The sequence below is a fragment of the Mastigoproctus giganteus genome, chromosome 8, assembly GCF_048544385.1.
Source record: "Mastigoproctus giganteus isolate SK-2022 chromosome 8, ASM4854438v1, whole genome shotgun sequence".
In the NCBI taxonomy this organism is placed as follows: Eukaryota; Metazoa; Arthropoda; class Arachnida; order Uropygi; family Thelyphonidae; genus Mastigoproctus; species Mastigoproctus giganteus.
Genome location: NC_143582.1, coordinates 139,407,704 through 139,433,096, shown reverse-complemented (window position 1 = coordinate 139,433,096; position 25,393 = coordinate 139,407,704). Strand labels below are relative to the sequence as shown.

At 37.6% G+C, this 25,393-nt stretch overlaps 1 protein-coding gene across 1 annotated transcript in view; it reads right to left on the bottom strand.

The window, feature by feature from the left end:
* The window catches only part of LOC150081854 (microsomal triglyceride transfer protein large subunit-like), a 318,164-nt gene that overhangs the window by 220,278 nt on the left and 72,493 nt on the right, over nt 1-25,393 (bottom strand). The window contains exon 5 of the mRNA XM_090380346.1: nt 8,317-8,453. Coding sequence (XP_090236472.1) covers nt 8,317-8,453 — 137 coding nt within the window. The remainder of the gene's footprint in view (nt 1-8,316; nt 8,454-25,393) is intronic.

Here is a 25,393-nt window from a genome sequence, read left to right as displayed (position 1 = left end):
TTATCAGGTGACACGGAAGACTATTTTAGATATAAGCTAGTCTGTAATCAAGACACAAAGGAGGTTAGGCAAGCGAAGGCAGATTAGGAAAAATCTTTGGCAAAGGATTCAAAGAAAAAAAAAGCAATGACTTCTTTACTTATGTAAACTCTAGAAGGAAGGGGATGAATCAGATTGGTCCACATGATAATGACGGTTCAATTGTTGATGAACTTGCTGAGGTATCTGACAAACTGAATGAGTATTTTGCATTTACATTCACACATGAGGAATTGTGAAGGGAAGTGGAGGACATAAGCTTAAACTCAAACAGAGAGCTAAATGATTTTGTAATAACTGAGATCAAAGTGGAGGGGAAATTGTTGAAGTTAACCATAAGAAAAGCACCTGGGGCGGAGGGGAGCTATCCAGTTAGAATAAAGGAGGCAGCAAAGGATGAAAGCCATCCCTTAGCCACAATTATGAGAGCATCCTTGGATTCGGAAAAGCCCCCACGGACAGGAGATGTGCAAATGTGTCCCCAATTCACAAAGGGGATCAAAGTGTGACATAAGTAATTACAGACCTGTTAGTTTAACTTTTGTTCCAGGGAAAATAATGGAGTCACTGGTTAAAGATGCAATGCAGGATCATCCAGACAAGAATGCAGTTTTAGTTCAGACACATCATGTATCTGTTAAGGGGAAGCCTTGTCTGACAAATTTGATTGGATACTATGATGTGGTCACAAAGAAACTGGATGCAAGAAATAATTTTGATATCATATACTTGGATTTTAGGAAAGCTTTTGATACTGTTGCACATGGAAGGCTACTGTGCAAATTGGAGCAGTATATCATTAAGGGCAAGATGATACAGCGGATTAAAGGATGGTTGAGTGGGAGAAGACAGAGAGTGGTAATCAATGGATACTGCTCTTTGTGGACTAATGTTATTAGTGGAGTCCCCCAGGGTTCGGTGTTGGGCCCACTGTTGTTTTTTGTAATTGCCAATGATATTGATGAAGGTATATCAGGGTTAATGTCTAAGTTTTCAGACAATACGAAGGTTGTCAGGGTTGTTAATACTGTTGCAGTAGTACAGTAACAATAGTGCACTACTGCAACAGGATCTAGAAACGTTGAGCAGATTGGCTGAGAGATGGCAACTGAAATTTAATATTGACAAATTTAAAATACTGATTATGGGGAGCAGTAACCCCAGAGTAACATACAAACTGTGTGGTACTACACTGACAGTGGCAGAGAATGAAAAGGACCTGGGGATAATTGTGCAGTCAGATATGAAGTTTTCTGAGCAGTGCAGATGAGCGGCAAGAGTAGCTCATGGTGTCGTGTCAATGATATACAGGAATTTTGCTAGCAGCGATAAGGGGATGATTGGCCCCTTTTATAAGGCAATAGTGAGGCCACACCATGAGCACTGCATACAGGTGTGGAGGATTCATTTTAGGAAGGATGTAGAGCTGTTGGAATGAGTACAGAGATGAGCTTGGTGAGTGAAACAAAAGGTTGGTGTTACCAAGAAAGGCTTAAGTTCTGCAAATTGCAGTGTCTTGAGACTAGGCACCTGAGAGGTGATCTAATTGCGGTGTATAACAGCTTGAATGGTTTGAGCAAGCTCAATGTTGATGGGATTCTTCCTCTTGCTCAGATTACTCACCTGAGGGGAAATAAATTCAAACTGAGGAAAGACAATTCTAGAACAGATGTGCAAAAATTGCCTTTAGCCAGCAGGTGGTTGATAGTTGGAACAAACTTCCATCTGTCATAGTAGAGGTCAAAAACTTAAATAAGTTCAAGGCAGAACTACACAAGCATTTGGAGTGAATGGATGCATGAAATGGGAAGGTTTTTGGGTTTTTTTGTCAGATTCTATATAAGCTTGCTTTCTTGCATTATATGCCTCTACTAATGCTAATAACTTCTCGTAGTGGACATGTTTGCAGCACCATATTAGGCTGTACTGCTTCTGATTTAAGATGCATTACTTGTTAAATCAAAAGCACTTGTGACAGTGAATTAAAGATACTACGTTACTGAAATCTGAAATGTTGTTATGTTGTTATTTTAGTTTTTAGGAGCATTAGCAACTAAGGCCATATTGCCCAGGGAATATGCGGTGGTCATTCCCTGACCTTTCCGCATCCTCCGTATTTGGTGGTCACGGGCCCGAAACCCGGTCTAATCAAGAAGCGTGTGCTACGCACTGCTGCTCCCACCCACCTGGCTATGGAAGCGCCGATATCTGAAATATTACATTTCAGATATCAGTTATAATATAATTATTAAAAAATATATCTTAATTTTGATATATGATAATAATACTAAAGTATGATCAGTGCTAGTAAATACGTTTTCGAGTTATCTATCTAGTTGGTTATGATTTGGAAAAATTATTTTTGTATTTGATGAGCTTGAAGTGCTAGTCAAGACATCAAAGGCAGATATTTTTGGGATATCTGATGTCAAGAAGACATAAGCAGTGCAGAATTGGAATTTGGGGAGTACAATGTCTACAGAAAGGATAGACAGGACAGGAAGGGAGGAGGGGTTATGCTGTTAGTTAAAAAACAAATAAAATCTAAGGAAGTGCATCCAACTGATGTTGCTGGACAATGGAATTTTGAGTCTGTTTGGTGTGACATAAGCACTGGGAAAGGAAAAATGAGAGTAGGTGTGTGTTATAGGTCTAATGAATCTGATGAGTATAATGAGCAATTGTACAGATAAATAGAGTGGGCCAGTAAACCAGAGTGTCTTATAATGGAGGATTTTAATTTCCCAGAGATTAACTGGAATTTGTGAATTGGTCACTCACACACTAGCAAGCCTTTTGTGGATTTATTGGATGATTGTTTTCTACAGCAGCACGTTAGGGAGGCAACTAGAAGGAGTAATACTCTTGATCTGATTATCAGTAGTAATTCTTCATGCATTAAGAATCTGTAGATAAAGGAACCACTAGGTGGCAGTGATCACAGAGTGCTGCATTGGGATTTACTAAAAGAGGTAATTACCATCAGTGGTAAAGGGAAGGGTTTTTGCTTTCGTAAAGGTGACTATGGTGGTCTTAGACAGTATTATAATTCTATACGGTGGGATCAACTGAAGATGTTAACAACAGCAAATTCAAAATGGGAAGCGTTTAAAGAATTAATCTTCGAAGCTACTAGGCTTTTAATAACAACTAAGAAATATTGTACAGGATTTAGGCCTAAATGGATGTCAGATGAACTAATTAGACATATGACAGAGAAGAAAAATGCATGGGATACATATAAAATAACAGGTGACACAGAAGCCTATAATAGATATAAGTTGGTCTGTAACCAAGTCAAGGAGGTTAGGCAGGCGAAGACAGATTAAGAGAAATTTTTCGGCAAAGGCTAAAAAGAAAAACAGCAAAGAATCCTTTACTTATGTAAACTCTAGAAGGAAGGGGATGAATCAGATTGGTACACTTGATATCGATGTAACTGGACGCAAAGAATAACTTGGATATTATATATTTGGATCTTAGAAAGGCTTTTGATACTGTTGCACATGGAAGACTGCTCCACAAATTGGAGCAGTGTGGCATTGAAGACAAATTGCTGCTATAGATAAAGGGATGGCTGAGTGGGAGAAGACAGAGAGTGGTAATCAATGGACACTGCTCTTCGTGGACTAATGTTATTAGTGTTGGGTTCAGGATTCAGTGTTGGGTCCATTGTTGTTTTCTGTATTTATAAATGATATTGATGACGGTATATCAAGCTTAATGTCCAAGTTTGCAGACGATACAAAGGTTGGTATGGTTGTTAATGACACAAATGACAGTACACTACTGCAACAGGATCTAGAACAGTTGAGCAGTTGGGCTGAGAGGTAAACACAAAGGCGAATCGTGCATAAGCGAATTCGGTTCGTGTTATATAACAACATCGTTCCCCTATTTATAAATCGTCTATGATCGAATTTTTTTTATTTAGCATTAGCATTAGTAGAGGCATTTGATGCAAGAAAGCAAGCTTATGCAGCATCAGCCAAAAAAAAAAAAAAAAAAAAAAACCCACTTCCACTTCACCCCTCTGTTCGTTCAAAATACCTGTCCAGCTGAGCCTTAAACTTATTTAGGCTATCAACCTCCACTACAAGGGATGGAAGTCTGTTCCACCAACCAACCACCCGCTGGCTAAAGGCAAATTTCCGCACGTCTATCCTACATCTGTCTTTCCTCAATTTGAATTTATGCCCTCTCAGGTGATTATTCTGAGCTAGAGGAAAAATCCCATCAGCATTGAGCATGCTCAAACCATTCAAAGCTTTATACACCTCTATCAGATCACCTCGCTGGTGCCTAGTCTCCAGCCACTGTAATTTGCAAAACTTAAGCCTTTCTTCGTAAGAGCACCCCTTTGTTCCATTCGCTAATCTTGTTGCCCTTCTCTGTACTCGTTCCAGCAGCTCTACATCCTTCTTGAAATGAGGCCTCCAGACCTGTATACAGTACTCAAGGTGTGGCCTGACCATTGTCTTATACAAGGGAATAATCACCTCCTTATCCCTGCTGGAAAAATTCCTGTATATCATTGACAATACTCCATGAGCTACTCTTGCAGCCCGTCTGCACTGCAGACTCTTCTCTGCACTGCATGAGCTACTCTTGCAGCCTGTCTGCACTGCAGGTGGCAAATGAAGTTTAATTTTGACAAATGTAAAGTACTACATATGGAAAGCAGTAACCCCAGACGTATATCAACTGTGTGGTACTACATTAACAGTGGTAGAGAATGAAAAGAACCTGAGGGTAATTGTAAAGGCAGATATGAAGTTTTCTGAGCAGTGCAGACAGTCTGGAAGAGTAGCTCATGGTGTCTTGTCAATGACACCATGAGCAGGGGTAGCCAACCCGCCAACGAGTCGATCGCGGATTTAATTTCAATCGAGCACAATGAATTTTAAATATACAGTCATCCCTCGATTTGTGCACCTTGTGCAATGTAATTTTTGAGATGGTAGATCGCGGCACATTTTGAAAGAAAAAAGTAGATCGCATCACAAATTAAATAGGCCACTCTTGCAATACAGGAATTTTTCTAGCAGGGATAAGGAGGTGATTATCTCCTTGTATAAGGGAATGGTCAGGCCATACCTTGAGTACTGTATACAGGTCTGGAGGCCTCATTTTAAAAAGGATGTAGAGCTGTTGGAATGAGTACAGAGAAGCACAAGATTAGTGAATGTGACAAAGGGTTGCTCTTACGAAGAAAGGCTTAAGTTTTGCATATTACAGTGTCTGGAGACTAGGCACCTGTGAGGTGATCTGATTGAGGTGTATAAAGGATTGAATGGTTTGAGCATGCTCAATGCTAATGGGATTCTTCCTCCTGTTCAGAATAATCGCCTCAGAGGACATAAATTCAAATTGTGGAAAGACGGTTGTAGGATAGATGTGCGGAAGTTTGCCTTCAGCCAGCGGGTGGTTGATTGCTGGAACAAACTTGCATCTGTCATTGCAGAAGTTGATAGCTTAAATAGATTCAAAGCAGAACTTGACAAATATTTGAAGCAAGTGGATAGGTGAGATAAGGAGGGTTTTTTTTTTTTTTTTGGCTGATGCTATATAAACTTGCTTTCTTGCATCATGTTTCAATGCTAATGGTAATTTTGTAGCCGACTTTTTTTTTTTTTCCTCGGTGGATGATTTTCTAATCTATTTCATATATGGTATTTTGAATGAGACTGAATATTTTCTTTATAAGAAAGCCTTATCTTAATTCTGTTTGTAAGTCATTCTCATAATGACAATATTTTACTGCATTATAGATTTGTGTAAATAAAACAGAATTTGTTACATTTTAGTGATGAGAATGAAAATGTAAAAACTGTGTTCTTTCTATAGATAAAAGTATTTAATTGATTATTATCTTTACAAATAATTAGATTCAACAAATTTATGCTATTATTTTGTTCAAGCTCCAGTGTATATTTTAACCTTTGATTTTACCAGAGCTTATTATCACCAACCAGAAATCGATTGAACATTAACACTAGCAAAATTACCTTCTAGTTATAAACTCACCACCTTCAAAACACTTACAATAGAATGGTTTAAACAAAACACGCAGTTTTCAATTCTCAATGCCAGCCCCAATCACAACTTTTTAGACAATGTAGAACCTGAAAAATGTAAAATTTCCATGCACGATCAAGTTGCATCGTGGGAACTAGAACATATATAGGAAACGTCTTTCTTCCTTCTCAATAATGAACCAACTGATGACAATACAAAAGCCTTCCATTTAGGATCTTGGGTCACAGTGTTTTTAGACAGTGATTCCTTACATGAGGAGCAATGAGCAAAGTGCACTTTCTCCATGCAATTTAATTTTAACTAGTTTAATATCCACACCTTCTTTTAATTTCACTCATTAATTTATAAGCAGTTTTGGAGGTAAGGTCCAATAATTTAGGTTCTGTTCTTTTAATGTCATTTAATCTTTGAACTAAAGATCACCCTTAACATTAATAGAATCTGATAAAGCAGACACTCATAGAGGAGATTTTAAAAATTAGCAACATCTCTCTTCTTTGTCCATTGACCCAGAAGGAGGAACATATAATCACAACCAGGCATTCAAAACTAAATTTGTCTGTTACAGTTATGCAATTGGCCACATACACACATACACACCAGCTATGCAGCACATGGTGAACACATGGGCACAATACAGCCAAATGACACAGCCACTTTTGTTTCAATTTGATTATGTAACTTCACAACCAATTTTGTGCAAGGCTGTTTAAGTGAAATGTACCAGGAAATTCTGGTATATCATGTAATAGGAGCTTAGCCCTTTTCTTTTCCTTTCTTCATACTGCTAGAAGCCAATTAAAAATGAAATTACAAAATGTGACCTTGTTAAGTGCTTTTCCAGATTTATTTTTTAAATTGGTTAATCACTTATGTCATTAAAATTATGCTTGCTCCACTTGAGGATCTATCCTTCAAGTGGAGCAAGCATAAATGTTCCATTCTCAAATTTGCTTAAGCAAGCCAGTGACATGTCCCATTACCAAATTCAAGAAATCTTAATGTGTAGCATTTGAGTATTTTGCACATGTGATGCGTATAACTGAAAGGGACTTGGCAAAGAGGTCAAATCCTTTTAAGTTATGCAAACACTAAAAGCAAAGGAATAAACTACTTGGTCCACTAAAGGAGAGCATCAAGATCTGTAAAACAAAGCAGATTGCTTATGAGTTGAACAAGTTCTCTGCATCTATGTTCACATAAGAACATATTTTGGGAAGGAGAAAAGAATCCCACTTCAGCTAATTTTCACTGAAACAATTCTTTTCGATCAAGAGTAATTCATGGTGCTCTCCAGGGTAATTTTCACAGTTTATTGAAAATCTGAGAACTATAATAGGGAGAAAATTGGAAACATTTTTTGATTGATGATTTCATGCAATGGCCAATGATAATGATGATGTGAGTAAAATTCTCAAGGACAATTTTTTTTGAGAATATTCTCAATACTGAGAAGAGGCTATGGATGTGTTCCACAGATTTTCTTATTCTTTAAATTAGTAATAATTTCCACAGTACCTCATTGCTCTGGCCACTTTATTCCATGCTCAGAAATTTATTCATCTACAATGTTTAGAATCACAATCAAAGACATGCCTTGTGCTGCCTCCACGTAATCTCACTTCAATTTTCTTCAAATTAAAATATCTTTGTTACTGAGACGAAGAAAGTTGGAAGAGGATCTATAAATATTGCTCTCCCTAAACAAGTGACTCATAAGAAATGGGGAAAGAAAAACTTAATATATTTTAAAAAAAAAGGGAAATAACTTATTACTTTGTTAAAAATACAGAAAATGAATGTAGAAATATATTAAAAACTACAAAATCAAATGATAAAATAAAGTACTTTGTATTTTAATGTTCCTAATATAAATCTGAATCTGTAACAGTTTTGTGTCTAAGCCTGACAACATCTCGATGACTTCTTACTTGACCACTAGCTCATCAAGGTCTTCCACAGTCATGCCATTTGAGCTGGTGAGAATCAGAGTGTTGTAAATCAAATTTACCCACTATCAAGTACTGTCATACCTCACCAGAAAAAAATCAAGAAACATAATGAAATCTTTTATCTGTCATTTTTATCGCTTAACTATCATTTTTATTATAAAAGTGTTGAAATATCATAGAAAATTACCAAAATTAAACATATTAAAAAAGTATGTTTCTTAATAACAATAATGACTTGCCACTACCAATAGTATATAGTGTGTTATTTTGCATTTCATTTACTTACTGTGACTGTAGAAGTAACGGCCTCTTCCAAATACTGCTGAACATTTTTATATATTCTTTACCATTAATAGAATCCACACTATCATCATCTAAAGTATAAATACTTTCTGAATCTGTGATAACTGTAGCAGATTGAATCTATGCAAGTCATAAAAAAAATTCATAACTAATCATATGCAAACCAACTTAAGTTAAATATTTTGTTCATATGTATTAATAGTTTATGATATCTTTGTTAAATAAAAATAGAACCAAATTAATACAGTACTACTAAATAAAAAATGTGGATTTTTATTTCAAATTATAAGGTGTATTTATTTACTCTAATACTGGATATATTATATGACACAGCAGTTATATGACACAGCAATTATATGTCATTTGCTTGTTCGTTTCTTTGTTTATCAGGATAACGTTACTGTAACCTTATCCTGTCGATTCTTTCCGTCTTCATCAAAATATTGTGAAGATTCAATAGGATATTGAATCCTGTCAAAACTGGGAGGAAAGTAATCGCAATCGCTATGCTATTCACAAGGGTATAACTATCTGCAACTAATAACTATCTGCTAACTATAACTATCTGCATCATCAGTAACTTCTTTGACAATTCCTTCTCAGTGATCATGATATCACTTATTTTGCAGTATTCTAGCTCACTGCCACTTGTTCAACAAGTCCCGAACATACTTTTGGTTGTATAGAAAAATACAATGTCACTGTTCAACTCATTAGTCATGTTATCTATGATCAATGATTGAAGATGTAAGAATAATTGAAAAACATGGATACATTAAATATTATATTTGTTCTTAAAATACATATTAGAAATTAGAATTGAGTAAGCTAAAGTGTAAGGTGTATTTAGTGTCAGACAGCACCAGGGGTTTCCCCCATCTCTGCATAGTTTTCATTGTGGATGTACCACAATGAAAACTCGTATGCCTCCATGGGATGAAGGTGGGGCAACGTTGTTCATCAGGTCGTTTAGCCACTGGACCCCTGCTGAGGTCCAAAGTTGCCCCATCTTTGCCCCATGAAGGCAGACCAGGAACCCAGTAGTTTTAGTTTCACTCTGGCAGGTCCTGCCGCCCAATTTCCTGAGATTTCAGTGGCTAGGACCTAAAAAAAAAAAAAAAAAAAAAAAAAACCCAACACGTGCGTCTTTTATATGCATGTACATACAGACAGATCCATATATATGCGATACATGTATCCATCATTGTCTGTTTTGATGATCGTTACATGAGGGGGATACCGCTTGCATAATAAAGGCCAAAAATATGGGTGAACAGTAATTTGGACATAATTAAGTTTTTGTGTGGGGGGCATTCACTGGCATAAAGATAGAGTAGTTGGGAGACTGAAGGCTGAGGGGTTAAGGTGGAAATATGGGGATGATAGTGTAGACAACCCCAGAAGTCAGTGAGGCAGGCCCATGCCTCACCAGGAGAAAGTAGGGGGCACCAGAGGGGGGACCGTCCTCCCACAAGCGAGGAGGGGGTGGAAAAGCACCAGGCAAGGGAGCCCAGTGCGATTGCCAACAGGTGTCTGCAGGAAAACTATATATAGACCCTGCTGGTGGTGACCAATCTGGTGTCATGTCCGAGTTGTCATCCGTGGAACTGGGGTCCCGTCCGTGTTAGTCCTTTACCTTAGTGTGGTTTTTTGCTTTATTTCCTAAGCCTTCCGTTCTCAGGAATGTGTCTTGTTCACATAGACCCAGCTGGTGGGGTGTCTAAGTTTGGTAGTCATCTCCATTTGTCATTCATGGGACATGAGTCCCATCCATGTTAGTCTACTTTGGTATAGTTTGTTTCCTGAGTTTTCTAATTCTTGGGGGGTGGGTCATTTCTGGTGTTCCAGTCCAAGCGAGCTGAAGAACAGATGTTCTTTGGTTATAGTGGTAGTGGGCTGCGGCAATTTGGTTTCTCCTCCTCGCGAACAGTGCCTGCGCGTAATCCGAGAAGGCTTGATACTCCTCCTTCGTGTCTAGGAGGTGATGTTCTTGTTCCTGTGGTAAGTAGTGGATCCTGGTGAATAAAACACCACGTAGGTCTTCATAGAGATGGCAGTCATACATGAGGTGCTGCCAGCTCTCCAGCCCCCCACAAGTGCAAGTTGGATCATCCTGGATCCCAAGTAGAGACAGTTTGGCATTAATCGCTCCATGTCTAGTTAAGAGTAAGTTGTGTTAATGGCATTCTTCCTCTTGCTGAGACTACAAGTTGAGGAAGGATGATTGTAGGACAGATGTTCAGAATTTTGCATTCAGCCAGTGGGAGGTTGATCACTGGAACAGACTTCCATTTATTGTTATGGAAGTGGATGGTTTCAATAAATTCAAGAAAGAACTAGACAAATTTTTGGAGGGCATGGATGGGTGAAGTGTGTAGTTTTTTTTTTTTTTTTTTTTGGGCTGATGGTATATAAGCTTGCTTTCTTGCATCATTCTCCACTACTACTATTGCTAATTATTAAGCTGGAGATTTGGATATAAACTAACTGTGATATGCTACATCCACATCTTGAGCAGCCTTAGCACATTTATTGGGAAACTGAAGTTTGGAACATTGGATCAGAATATTTAAGGGTAATCCAACAAAGAAAAATAAGATAAAAATCACACAGATCATCCCATTTCACATTCCTATAATGCCAAATGACACAAGGATAGCCATATGAGAGAAGTTCCATTGGAGAAGAGACCACCACCACCACCATGGTGCGATTGGTGATGCCTAGAGAATCACTAGCACACTGACCGTTGAAGGGTTGTTGGTGAGAAAAAGATCAAGCATGTTGAATGTGTGGGTAGAATTATCTGGTTTGTTTACCCGGTAGTTAAACAAGCTGTGCAATGTCATTAGTAATTGCAAATTAGCAATGAAGCAATCAGCAACTAGAAATTAGTGATGCCATTAGTAATTGCTCTGGAGACTAAACATGGGTTGCACCACTTCAAACTTCCAAAAAGCAAAGTGGTGGTATTTCATTGGATGATAAGCATCATCTACCACCTAATATATTGCCTGGTGACAAAGAGTAATGGTATTCCTCTGTGTGATGTGGATACCACACCTCAACCCTTACGTACATTGATTCACACCTGGATAGGCACTTCCAGTACGCACTGTTCCTGATCTTACACATGGGGGTACAGCGACAGTTACTAACAGTTACCCCTGGCACTATTCCCCCATGTGTAAGGTTACAGAGCAACCAGACCATTAAAATTCAGCATTGTAGACAGGTTGCAAGCACTAGTTTGTCATACATGGAAGAATGTGACAAGCCTCCAAGACCAAATTCTTTAACTGTTGCAAAAAATATAACAAGTAGTATGTTTGTTCTTCACCTGCCTACTGCAAATAATAACAAATGAAATGAAAACATACAACTGTGATGATGTCATTGTCATGAAAGTTTACTAATGTTGTTTCTTCTGCCTTCATTTCCAATTAGCACTATAGCACTGTATTCTTCCTTGCTAACTGCAATCTGCCTTCATAATTATTTTACAGAATATATTGTACTATTAACTATTAACCACGAACCATAAGTACAGGGTCACAGGTGCTTGGCATGATTTCAGCAATGCCGTGCACTTTGTCTATTCAATTAACACAACTGATTTCTCCATTGAAAATTTCAGACTGTATTAGTTATCACACGAACAGGAAAATGCATAATCAAGTTTAGCCTAATTATATGCATGTGTCAAGTAGCATCTCTCATGTACAATTATTGAAATATGCTAGCTTGTGATAGATGGCAGCATCTCCAATTATATTGATTACCACAGAGAGTGGTAATCAATGGACACTGCTCATCGTGGACTAATGTTATTAGTGGAGTCCCTCAGGGTTCAGTGTTGGGTCCATTATTGTTTTCTGTATTTATAAATGATATTGATGATGGTATATCAAGTTTGATGTCCAAGTTTGCAGATGATACAAAGGTGGCAGGGTTGTCAATGACACTACTGACACTATGCTGCTGCAACAGGATCTGGAAAGATTGAACAGATGGGCTGAGAGGTGGCAAATGAAGTTTAACATTGACAAATGTAAAGTACTACATATGGGAAACATCAACCCTAGAGCAATGTATCAACTCTGTGGTACTACACTGACAGTGGTAGAGAATGAAAAGGACCTGGGGGTAATTGTGCAGGCAGATATGAAGTTCTCTGAGCAGTGCAGACGGGCTACAAGAGTAGCTCATGGTGTCTTGTCAATGATATACAGGAATTTTTCTAGCAGGGACAAGGAGGTGATTATTCCCTTGTATAAGACAATGGTCAGGCCACACCTAGGGTACTGTATACAGGTCTGGAGGCCTCATTTCAAGAAGGATGTAGAGCTGCTGGAACGAGTACAGAGAAGGGCAACAAGATTAGCGAATGGAACAAAGGGGTGCTCTTACGAAGAAAGGCTTAAGTTTTGCAAATTACAGTGTCTGGAGACTAGACACCAATGAGGTGATCTGATAGAGGTGTATAAAGCCTTGAATGGTTTGAGCATGCTCAATACTGATGGGATTCTTCCTCTTGCTCAGAATAATCACCTGAGAGGGCATAAATTCAAATTGAGGAAAGACAGATGTAGGATAGACATGCGGAAATTTGTCTTTAGGCAGCGGGTAGTTGGTTGGGGGAACAGACTTCCATCCCCTGTCGTGGAAGTTGATAGCCTAAATAAATTTAAGGCTCAGCAGGACAGGTATTTCGAATGAACGGAGAGGCGAAGTGGAAGTGTTTTTTTTTTTTTTGGCTTATGCTGCATAAGCTTGCTTTCTTGCATCATTTGCCTCTACTAATGCTAATATCTCTGGCTTCGTAACATTGAAGCATCTGGCTGGTTTCCAACAGTTGAAGCTGCTGTGCATGCAGCAGCTTTAATTGTTACGCTCGCTCTCTGATGTCTGTGTTATTGACTGGTTGACATCCAACTCTTCAAGCATGTGGGTTTTACAACTTATATTTTGCTCACCGACAGGTCTAAACCACAGTAGGAGTTTTATTTTCAAAATATAATTTAAAATATACATTTTTAATTTTAAAAAAAAATGTATTTTTCAGTCATGTTCATAATAATTTGAAAATAAAGGCGGCATCAAAAAGTGAACAATTTTGAATTTTGAATTATTTCTTGCTGATTTTTAATAACTGCATGTGCATGGAGCCACTTAAACTGCTGTGCCTAGAGAAGTTAACAATTTTTGTATGAAAAGTAAGAAAAAAATACAAATAAAGAAAAAGTGTTACCTTAGAAACAAAGTTAGACATAATTAAACATCAGGAAAATGGCAGCCGGGCAAGCTGCCGTTTTCCTGATGCTAGACATTATGGTTTGCCTCCTACCAAAGTAAGAACCATAATTAAGGATACTGAGAAATACAAAAGCCATATTTCTCAGTATCGTAACTATTTCATCATAACATTCATAACCATTTGGACTGAAAATCTTGGCAACATGTTTCTGAGTATCATGCTTATTCAAGAAAAAAGCCCCTCAAGACAGTGTGAAAATAAAAACAGCAAGTTTAGTGAGAGTTCTTGGATTAAGATTTAATGCAAGTGGTTACTTTGAATGTTTCAAAAATAAAAGCAGAATTTATGGTGTCAAATGCTTTAGGGAGGCAATGGGTGGGGCAGGGGCTGCAAGAGCTAATGCAAATGCAGTATCAGGCTATCCTGAAATTTTAAGTAAATTTCAAAGAAAATGGATTAAACAGTACAAATCAATTTTATCACTGTAAGGTCACAGAACAACTACAATTTCAAGTAAATGAAACCAGTTTAGTTTGGAATAACTGCACAATAAATCATTCACTGCTCAGGAGGAAAGGTCTATATGGGATTTAGGAAATATAATATGTTCTCAACTCTTTTGCTAGGAAGAAATCCCGTAAGAGATTTTAAATTTAGGAATGTGTGTTTACCATTTCCAGATCTCAAGGCATGCTATCTGAGATCATGTTTGTCTGTTCTTTGGAAAGCAAATAAGGAAGAGGTAACATGGCAATTTTTCAAGAATGGCTTGTGGATTATTTTTGCCCGGCTGTTAGTAGTTATTACTCTTGATCTGATTATCAGTAGTGATTCTTCATGCATTAGGAATCTGCAGATAAATGAACCACTGGGTGGCAGTGATCACAGTGTGCTGAAGTGGGATTTACTCAAGGAGGTAACTACCATCAGAGGTAAAGGGAAGGGTTTTTGCTTTCGTAAAGGAGACTATGCTGGTCTGAGACAGTATTTAAATTCTATACAGTGGGACCAACTGATGATGTTACCAACAGCAAATTCAAAATGGGAAGCATTCAAGGAACTAATCTTGGAAGCTACCAGGCTTTACATACCAACCAAGAAATATTGTTCAAGGTTCAGGCCTAAATGGTTGTCAGATGAACTAATGAGACATATGGCAGAGAAGAAAAATGCATGGGATACATACAAATTAATGGGTGACGTGGAAGCCTATGATAGATATAAGTTGGTCTGTAACCAAGTCACAAAGGAGATTAGGCAGGCAAAGGCAGATTATGAGAAATCCTTGGCAAAGGATGCAAAGAAAAACAGAAAAGAGTTCTTTACCTATTTAAACTCAAGAAGGAAAGGGATGAATCAGATTGGTCCACTGGATGTTGATGGTTCAACAGTTGAGGATCCAGCTCAGGTGGCTAACAATCTAAACGAGTATTTTGCATCTACATTCACACATGAGGAGTTATTCAGGAAGGGGAATGTCGTAGGTGAAGTAAACATTGGCAGTGAGCTAGATGATTTTCTAATAACTGAGAGGAAAGTGGAGGAGAAATTGTTGAGGATAAACATAAAAAAGGCACCCGGGGTGGATGGGATCTATCCAGTTATATTAAAGGAGGCAGCAAAGGAAGTAAGCAAACCCCTAGCCATAATTATGAGAGCTTCTTTGGACTCAGGGGAGGTACCCATGGACTGGAGATGTGCAAATGTAACCCCAATTCACAAAGGAGGATCAAAGGCTGACACAAGTAATTATAGACCTGTTAGTTTAACTTCGGTTCCAGGAAAATTAATGGAGGCACTGGTTAAAGAAGCACTGCAGGATCATCTGGACAAGAATTCAGTTATAGCTCAGACACAGCATGGGTTTGTTAAGGGCAGGTCTTGTCTGACCAATTTGATTGGATACTATGATGTAGTCACAAAAGAACTGGATGCAGGGAATAACTTTGATATTATATATTTGGATCTTAGAAAGGCTTTTGATACTGTTGCGCATGGAAGACTGCTGCACAAATTGGAGAAGTGTGGCATTCGAGGCAAATTGCTGCTATGGATAAAGGGCTGGTTGAGTGGCAGAAGACAGAGAGTGGTAATCAATGGACACTGCTCAACGTGGACTAATGTTATTAGTGGAGTTCCTCAGGGTTCAGTGTTGGGTCCATTGTTGTTTTCTGTATTTATAAATGATATTGATGATGGTGTATCAGGCTTAATGTCCAAGTTTGCAGACGATACAAAGGTTGGCAGGGTTGTTAAGGACACTACTGATACTATGCTGCTGCAACAGGATCTGGAAAGGTTGAGCAGATGGGCTGAGAGGTGGCAAATGAAGTTTAACATTGACAAATGTAAAGTACTACATATGGGAAACAGTAACCCCAGATCAACGTATCAACTCTGTGGTACTACGCTGACAGTGGTAGAGAATGAAAAGGACCTGGGGGTAATTGTGCAGGCAGATATGAAGTTCTCTGAGCAGTGCAGACGAGCTGCAAGAGTAGCTCATGGTGTCTTGTCAATGATATACAGGAATTTTTCTAGCAGGGACAGGGATGTGATTATTCCTTTGTATAAGGCATTGGTCAGGCCACACCTTGAGTACTGTATACAGGTCTGGAGGCCTCATTTCAAGAAGGATGTAGAGCTGCTGGAACGAGTACAGAGAAGGGCAACAAGATTAGTGAATGGAACAAAGGGTTGCTCTTACGAAGAAAGGCTTAAGTTTTGCAAATTACAGAGCCTGGAGACTAGGCATCGCCGAGGTGATCTGATAGAGGTGTACAAGGCTTTGAATGGCTTGAGCATGCTCAATGCCGATGGAATTCTTCCTCTTGCTCAGAATAATCACCTGAGAGGGCATAAATTCAAATTGAGGAAGGACGGATGTCGGATAGATGTGCGGAAATTCGCCTTTAGCCAGCGGGCAATTGGTTTGTGGAATAGACTTCCATCGCTTGTTGTTGAAGTTGATAGCCTAAACAAATTTAAGGCTCAGCTGGACAGGTATTTCGAACGAATTGAGGGGTGAAATGGGAGTAGTGGTTGTTTTTTTTTTTTTTTTTTCTTTTTTTTTGGCTGATGCTGAATAAGCTTGCTTTCTTGCATCATATGCCTCTACTAATGCTAATGCTAATGCTAATTATCCAAAAAACAACCTTACAGACAAAATATTGATATCTTGAATGACACTAGGGCATCCACAAGGTCTAGAAGATATGTCTGGAGGCAGACTTAAATGTTGTTTTCATACTGCCCATTTTTAGTGCATCATGGACCATAATATTATCGGAAATTTTAAACTCAACATTTTCCAGGGAAATTAATGAAAGTGAGGAACTACAATTCTAAAAGAATTTTGTAAGGAATTCAACATCATTAAGCCATAACATAATGATGATGGCTAGAATGAAATTTTCTAAAAAACTATAAGATAAAGTTAGCACTAGTATTAGTAGCAGTATTGGCATTAGTATTAGTAGTAGTAGCATTAGTGTTAGTAGCTGTTGTTGTTGTTGTTTGGTTTTTAGGAGCATTAGCAACTAAGTCCATATTGCTCCGGGGATATGCGGTGGTCATTCCGACCTTTCCGCATCCTCCGTATTTGGTGGTGACGGGCTTGAACCTGGTCTAATCAAGAAGCATGTGCTACGCACTGCCGCTCCTTCCCACCTGGCTACGGAGGTGCCAGTATTAGTAGCATTAGTAGTAGTATTAGCATTAGTATAGGCATATGATGCAAGAAAGCAAGCTTAGATAGCATCAGCCATAAAAAAAAAAAAAAAGACCCTTTCCATTTCACCCATCCATTCATTCCAAATGTTTATCTAATTCTGCCTTGAATTTATTTAAGCTGTCAACTTCCACAATGACAGATGGAAGGTTGTTCCAGGAATTAACTACCCACTGGCTAAATGCAAATTTCTGCATATCTATTCTACAACTGTCTTGAGTCAATTTGAAAATATGTCCCCTCAGGTGATTAATCCAGGCAACAGGAAGAATCCCATCAGCACTGGGCTTGCTCAAACCAATCAAGGCCTTATATATCTCAATCAGATCACCTCGCAGGTGCCTAGTCTCCAGACACTGCAATTTTCAGAACTTAAGCCTTTCTTCATAAGAGCAACCCTTGTTCCATTCACCAATCTCATTGCTCTTTGTACTCGTTCCAGCAGCTCTACATCCTTCTTAAAATGAGGCCTCCAGACCTGTGCACAGTATTCAAAGTGTGGCCTAACCATTGCCTTATACTTACACTTTGTAATTTTTAAAATGTTTTTGAATTTAGTGAATTTTTTATTTTATGTATTTTTTTTTCTGATTTGTGTTTAGGCAATGCTGACATTGGGAAATCACATAAAAATAAAAATAGATTAATATTTAACAAATTAATATGTTACAATTTTTTAAAAAATTTCACAAAAATTCATTCCACAAAGCCAGCCAGTAACAGAAACCTCACTACTAGTGCACACAGGTTTAGCAAACTCCCTAATAAAAGGGTTAAAGGACTTTATAAACAGAATTATTTACGGTGCCAATTACTGTTTAAAATATATCAAAATACTGTATGAATCAGTTTCAAACAATCATTAAATTCATGCCACAGAATAAGGTCTGATTTTAATTGTTCAAGACTGAATTGCCTATTTAAGCATTGTGTTTATGCTTAAATAGGTAATTCAGTATATAACCCTTGATATTTGTCATTACACTTAATGTACAACTTCACTTCCATAGAATCATTTAAGGATTTAAATTGAGTTGTACAGTCCTTTCTATCATACACACAGGATTAGAGACATAAATACATTCTTTTGACCTAACTTGTTGAATTTTTAACTTGTTGAATTACTATCTGCCAATTCATCAATTTATATTGTTCCCACATAAATAATAATGCTCTCTTTAGACCTCTGCCCCACTCCCTTTAAGAACTGATAACTATGGTAAATAATCGATTTTTGGACCAGGAAAATATCCTAGTTCTATTTCACCTATCCTTATTAAAAAAAAACCATTACAACAAAGCCCCCCAATAAAACTAGTGGTCTGCACTTGACAATTTTATCCAAAGACCTGATTAGAAGTGCATCACCTGGTAGTTTCCTGGATTCTTGAATTACTGGGGAGTCCCCAGTTCCCATTTATTAAAGGTGATCACTTCACTTCCTCAATGATTCAATCTCATCCAGAAATGAACTATTTTAGTTCCAGTTTGTTATGCTGCATGCAACTGGGTCATAAAAGAGTCACAGCACTAGGATTACTTATAAGAATATTACTTGGAATATACAGCCACTCCCCGACTTAGATAAAGGTTGCGTTCTGCGGAACTCTATGTAAGTTGTAATTTCCCTAAATGCTTATGCACACTCGCAAATTTGATTGAAGCAAAAAAGAAAGGTTCGATGAACATGTAAATAGAATTATTTATTCAATTTTTTTATCTCATGCTCAGGAAAAATTACAAAAGTGTACAAAATTACAAAAAGAGAGAGGAGACAGGCATAACGTCAGCAAGTTTTACCTTTCGAGCATCGCTGCCAGAATTAACTCTCCGGCTGATAAGCATGTCACTGCGAAAGTTGAGTGCTGTGGAGATTTAGAAGGGGTTTTTTCCAACACATCACAAAATTTCTCTGCAGCTGCAGAATCTGCACTGGCGGCTTCACCACATACTTTAAACCAGCGTGATGCTTGAACCTATTAAACCACTCGTTGCTTGCCACGAACTTGGCTTGGGGTTTTCAAATCTTCATAACTACTTCTTGCTTTTGATTGAATGGCCATTGGACTCAGGAGCACTTACTCTGAATCTGATTTTCCATCCATATTATTAATAGCTTTTCCATCTTTGATATAGCACTTGAACGCTGTTTTTTGATCACTGTTGATCTTGAATACGTTGATCCTTTAACATGTTCTTTTATATGCACACTGTCCCTTAAAATAGTATTCACTGTTGAGCAGCAAGACCTAATTCCATGCAATTGATGACAAACTTTGTCCTGCTTTGTACTTCTTAATCAATCATCTTCATTTCTAAATCAATTTTGTTTTGTTTCCTAGCACTGTCAGCACTTGCACTTTCCATTGGTCCCTTTCCCTTCACCACTGTAATAAGTAAATGGGAATGAAGAGAAGATTCTGAAAATTTATTTATGTTTTTTATATTACTGAAGATTCCAGTGAAGGGGAACTCATTTCATCATACTGTAATACTGTAACATAAAAACTCACAGAATTCCAGTTATAAGTATTATCGCAAATGCAATTAGAGATAGAGTTTACTACCCATTTATAACAGACTGCGCTAACGGAAAAGCCAAATAAACCAGAAAGTGCAAATTGTTTTTATTGTTTTATGGTAGTGACCTCCAGAAATGTGTTTTAGAAAAACATCAAAAAGGTGTTCAAAATTGATTCTTATAATGGAACATATGACAACAATGAGAGTGTAGTGCAATTTCCATTATAAAAATGACCTTTTAGAGGGATAAATAGCTTAGTTATATAGTGAAAATTTCAACTTCCAAGGTCTTGGAATGAATTACCAAAAAAAAACAATGTGTTATTGGGTTGACATTATGATATTTTCACGATACCTCCATTTATTCCTACGGAATGAAAAATACGTCTCCATGATTTTTTTTAAGTTTGCACCGGCTGGCAAAAACTTACGTAAAGTCGAATTTTCTTAAGTCGAGGAGTGGCTGTAAAGCACAGATTATGCAAGCAATGAACTCATAACTCAAGGGGGGATTGGGGGTGGCCTACAGTTCATCCCTGTCTGAGTCATATAATCCTGTCTTGCAGAATTCCAACTTGCTCTCATATTACACATTATTAAATTACAAAAATATCAATATATTCAATACAATATTAATTTTTGTAGAATGACATACTTTTAAAATATCCTATGCTACAATTTATAATATGGATTTGCATGCTAAATTAAGTTGTAACATCATTAAAATTTACCAAAAACAGCCACTTAAGTATAAATATCCTAAAAAAACAGGTTTATATGCTAATTGCCTAGGAAAGCGTGTCATGCTCTATTTCATATATGTCAAGTTATCAGCTTAGTAGTTCTTAAGGTGGAACACATTATGATTCATTTTTAGTCCTTTTGGCCCTAATTGATTGTCTTTACTGCTCAGGCTACCAACATCAGCACAAGTAGTGGGAGAGGCTAGGGATAGTGCCTGACAGTGCCCAAGTTGAAGTTTTAAAAGGGCTAGTAACACTATATAAAAGAAAAGGGCTTTTCCTTTCTGGACTCTGCTTACAACTTGTAACAAAATTTTACTCAATTGTAGGAATAACTTATGAGAATAAAATAAAACTGAAAGAAATTGCCTTTTTAAATCCATTAATTTAGTACATGAGATTGCTCAATCATAAGGAAATTTTGACATTATACTGGCATTATACAATATGCCATATTATACAGCAATAGTGCAACGCTTAATTATTTATAATTTATTCATGCATACATTGTAACTGGATGAATGTTATAGTTTTTCAGATGTCCTGATTTTTGAAGGACTGTCCAAAGTCTGTAACATAAATCCTGCAAGAAAAATCAAATGTCTGCAAAGAGAGAGCAATGTATATTTTCTGAACTTAAAATTAAGCTTTTTCTTCAAAAGTAAATGTTAATAGCTATCTGTCATATGCTACAACTACTTTTTTGAAGATAATTTATCACACTCATCTACAATTCATAATGAATATATAAGTTTCCAACCTGCAATTGCAAGCTTTATGAAAATGATGTGCTTACACTGAAGTTTTAGACATTGATTATAAGAAAATAATCCATAATATCATAAACTTCAGTATCCTTATGTTAAAATTTCAGAATTCTTTACAAGATGACAATATGGAAAATTTAATATGAAGTTTATGAAACATGAAAACAGGTCAGAAAATAAAAACAAAAAGGTTAAATGAAAAATGTGTACCAAGTTATGAATAAATGATTAAGAATAACTCCATATTTTTATTGATTGGCTATCACTGTATAATTAATTCTGAAATTTAATTATTCCAATATAATAAAGAATAATAAAGTAAAAAAACTTTTTTTATCACTTTAATGACATCATTATCCTCATTCTCAACCATGTCTTTTGCTTTCACAATTAAAAATTTTGATACCCTGTGTACACCTTTTTCCCTGAAAATTTACATACTAGTATTCTTGGGCTAATGTATTCCATTTAACAATAATCTGTACCAAATCAGATCATTCAGAAATTAAATTAATCCTGAAACTAAGTTATTTGGTGGAAATATTATTATTAGAAAGAAAGATGTGATAGAATATAGTCTAGCAACAGAATAGCAGCAGGTCCAAATAACTTCGGTTAATTTAAATTTTAATAATCACATTAAACTTTTTTGTAAAGTTAGATATAATAAGTTAAAAAAGTTATATTTTGCTATTAAAATTAAATGAATAATGCTTAACTTCTCATTTTTGTAAGTAACAATTAACTTACAACCTACAACATTCAGAAAATATTAGCATTAGCATTAATAGAGGCATTTGATGCAAGAAAGCAAGCTTATGCAGCATCAGCCAAAAAAATAAAAAATAAATAAAAAATAAATAAATAAATAAAAATAAAAAATAAATAAATAAAAAAAAAAAGAAACCACTTCCACTTCACCCCTCTGTTCATTCAAAATACCTGTCCAGCTGAGCCTTATTTAGGCTATCAACTTCCATAACAAGGGGTGGAAGTCTGTTCCACCAACCAACCACCCGCTGGCTAAAGGCAAATTTCCGCACGTCTATCCTACATCTGTCTTTCCTCAATTTGAATTTATGCCCTCTCAGGTGATTATTCTGAACGAGAGGAAGAATCCCATCAGCACTGAGCATGCTCAAACCATTCAAGGCTTTATACACCTCTATCAGATCACCTCGCTGGTGCCTAGTCTCCAGACACTGTAATTTGCAAAACTTAAGCCTTTCTTCGTAAGAGCACCCCTTTGTTCCATTCACTAATCTTGTTGCCCTTCTCTGTACTCGTTCCACCAACCAACCACCCGCTGGCTAAAGGCAAATTTCCGCACGTCTATCCTACATCTGTCTTTCCTCAATTTGAATTTATGCCCTCTCAGGTGATTATTCTGAACGAGAGGAAGAATCCCATCAGCACTGAGCATGCTCAAACCATTCAAGGCTTTATACACCTCTATCAGATCACCTCGCTGGTGCCTAGTCTCCAGACACTGTAATTTGAAAAACTTAAGCCTTTCTTCGTAAGAGCACCCCTTTGTTCCATTCACTAATCTTGTTGCCCTTCTCTGTACTCGTTCCAGCAGTTCTACATCCTTCTTGAAATGAGGCCTCCAGACCTGTATACAGTACTCTAGGTGTGGCCTGACCATTGCCTTATACAAGGGAATAATCACCTCCTTATCCCTGCTAGAAAAATTCCTATATATCATTGACAATACACCATGAGCTACTCTTGCAGCCCGTCTGCACTGCTCAGAGAACTTCATATCTGCCTGCACAACCACCCCCACGTCCCTTTCATTCTCTACCACTGTCAGTGTAGTACCACAGAGTTGATACGTTGCTCTGGGGTTGCTGTTTCCCATGTGTAGTACTTTACATTTGTCAATGTTAAACTTCATTTGCCACCTCTCAGCCCATCTGCTCAACCTTTCCAGATCCTGTTGCAGCAGCATAGTGTCAGTAGTGTCCTTGACAACCCTGCCTACCTCTGTATCGTCTGCAAACTTTGACATTAAGCTTGATATACCATCATCAATATCATTTATGAATACAGAAAATAATAATGGACCCAACACTGAGCCCTGAAGGACTCCACTAATAACATTAGTCCACGACGAGCAGTGTCCATTGATTACCACTCTCTGTCTTCTTCCCCTCAGCCACCCCTTTATCCACAGCAGCAATTTGCCTCCAATGCCACACTGCTCCAATTTGTGCAGCAGTCTTCCATGTGCAACAGTATCAAAAGCCTTTCTAAGATCCAAGTATATAATATCAAAGTTATTCCCTGCATCCAGTTCCTTTGTGACTGCATCATAGTATCCAATCAAATTGGTCAGGCAAGACTTCCCCTTAACAAAACCATGCTGTGTCCGAGCTATAACTGAAGTCTTGTCTAGATGATCCTGCAGTGCTTCTTTAACTAGTGCCTCCATTAATTTTCCTGGAATAGAAGTTAAGCTCACAGGTCTATAATTACTTGTGTCAGCCTTTGATCCTCCTTTGTGAATTGGGGTCACATTTGCACATCTCCAGTCTGTGGGTACCTCCCCTGAGTCCAAGGAAGCTCTCATAATTATGGCTAAGGGTTTGCTTACTTCCTCTGCTGCCTCCTTTAATATAACTGGATAGATCCCAACCACCCCGGGTGCTTTTCTTGTGTTTATCTTAAAAAATTTCTCCTCCACTTTACTCTCAGTTATTACAAGATTCTCTAGCTTACTGCTAGAGTTGAATACACCTCTGGCTTTTTCCTCGCTAAATAATTCCTCATGTGTGAATGTCAATGCAAAATATTCATTTAGTTTGTTAGCTACCTGAGCAGGATCATCAACTGTTGACCCATCGATATCAAGTGGTCCAATCTGATTCATCCCCTTCCTTCTAGAGTTTACATAAGTAAAGAACTCTTTGCTGTTTTTCTTTGCATCCCTTGCCAAAGATTTCTCGTAATCTGCCTTCGCCTGCCTAACCTCCTTTGTAACTTGGTTACGGTTTTGTTTTTATTGGCGCATTAGCTACTGAGGCTATAATGCGCAACTTGGTTACAGATCAACTTCTTTCTATCATAGGCTTCTGTGTCATGTGTTAATTTGTATGTATCCCATGCATGTTTCTTCTCTGCCATATGCCTCATCACTTCATCTGACATCCATTTAGGCCTAAACCTTGAACAATATTTCTTGGTTGGTATGTAAAGCCTAGTAGCTTCCAAGATAAGTTCTTTGAATGCCTCCCATTTTGCATTTGCTGTTGGTAACAGCATCAGTTGGTCCCACTGTATAGAATTTAAATACTGTCTCAGTCCATCGTAGTCGCCTTTAGAAAGCAATAACCCTTCCCTTTACCCCTAATGGTAGTTACCTCTTTGAGTAAATCCCACTTCAGCACACTGTGATCACTGCCACCTAGTGGTTCATTTACCTGCAGATTCTTAATGCATGAAGAATCACTGCTGATAATCAAATCAAGAGTATTCCTCCCTCTAGTTGCCTCCCGAACATGCTGATGTAGAAAACAATCATCCAATAAATCCACAAAAGCCTTGCTAGTGTGTGAGTGACCAGCCCCCAAATTCCAGTCAATATCTGGGAAATTAAAATCTCCCATTATAAGACTCTCTGATTTACTGGCCCACTCTATTTCCCTGTACAGTTTCTTATTATACTCATCAGAGTCATTAGGCCTATAGCACACTCCTACTCTCAATTTTGATCTCCCAATGCTTATGTCACACCAAATTGACTCAACACTGCACTGTCCAGCGATGTCCACTGGCTTCACTTCCTTGGATTTTATGTATTTCTTAACTAATAGCATAACCCCTCCTCCCTTCCTATCCAGTCTATCCTTTCTGTAGAAATTGTACTTCCCAAATTCCAGTTCTGCATTCCTTATATCTGTGTGACACCACGTCTCTGATATCCCAACAATATCTGCCTTTGATGTTTTAAGCAATACCTCAAATTCATCAAATTTATTTACTAAACTCCTAGCATTGGTGTACACGCAAGTATACATGCACCTATTTCTATTCTT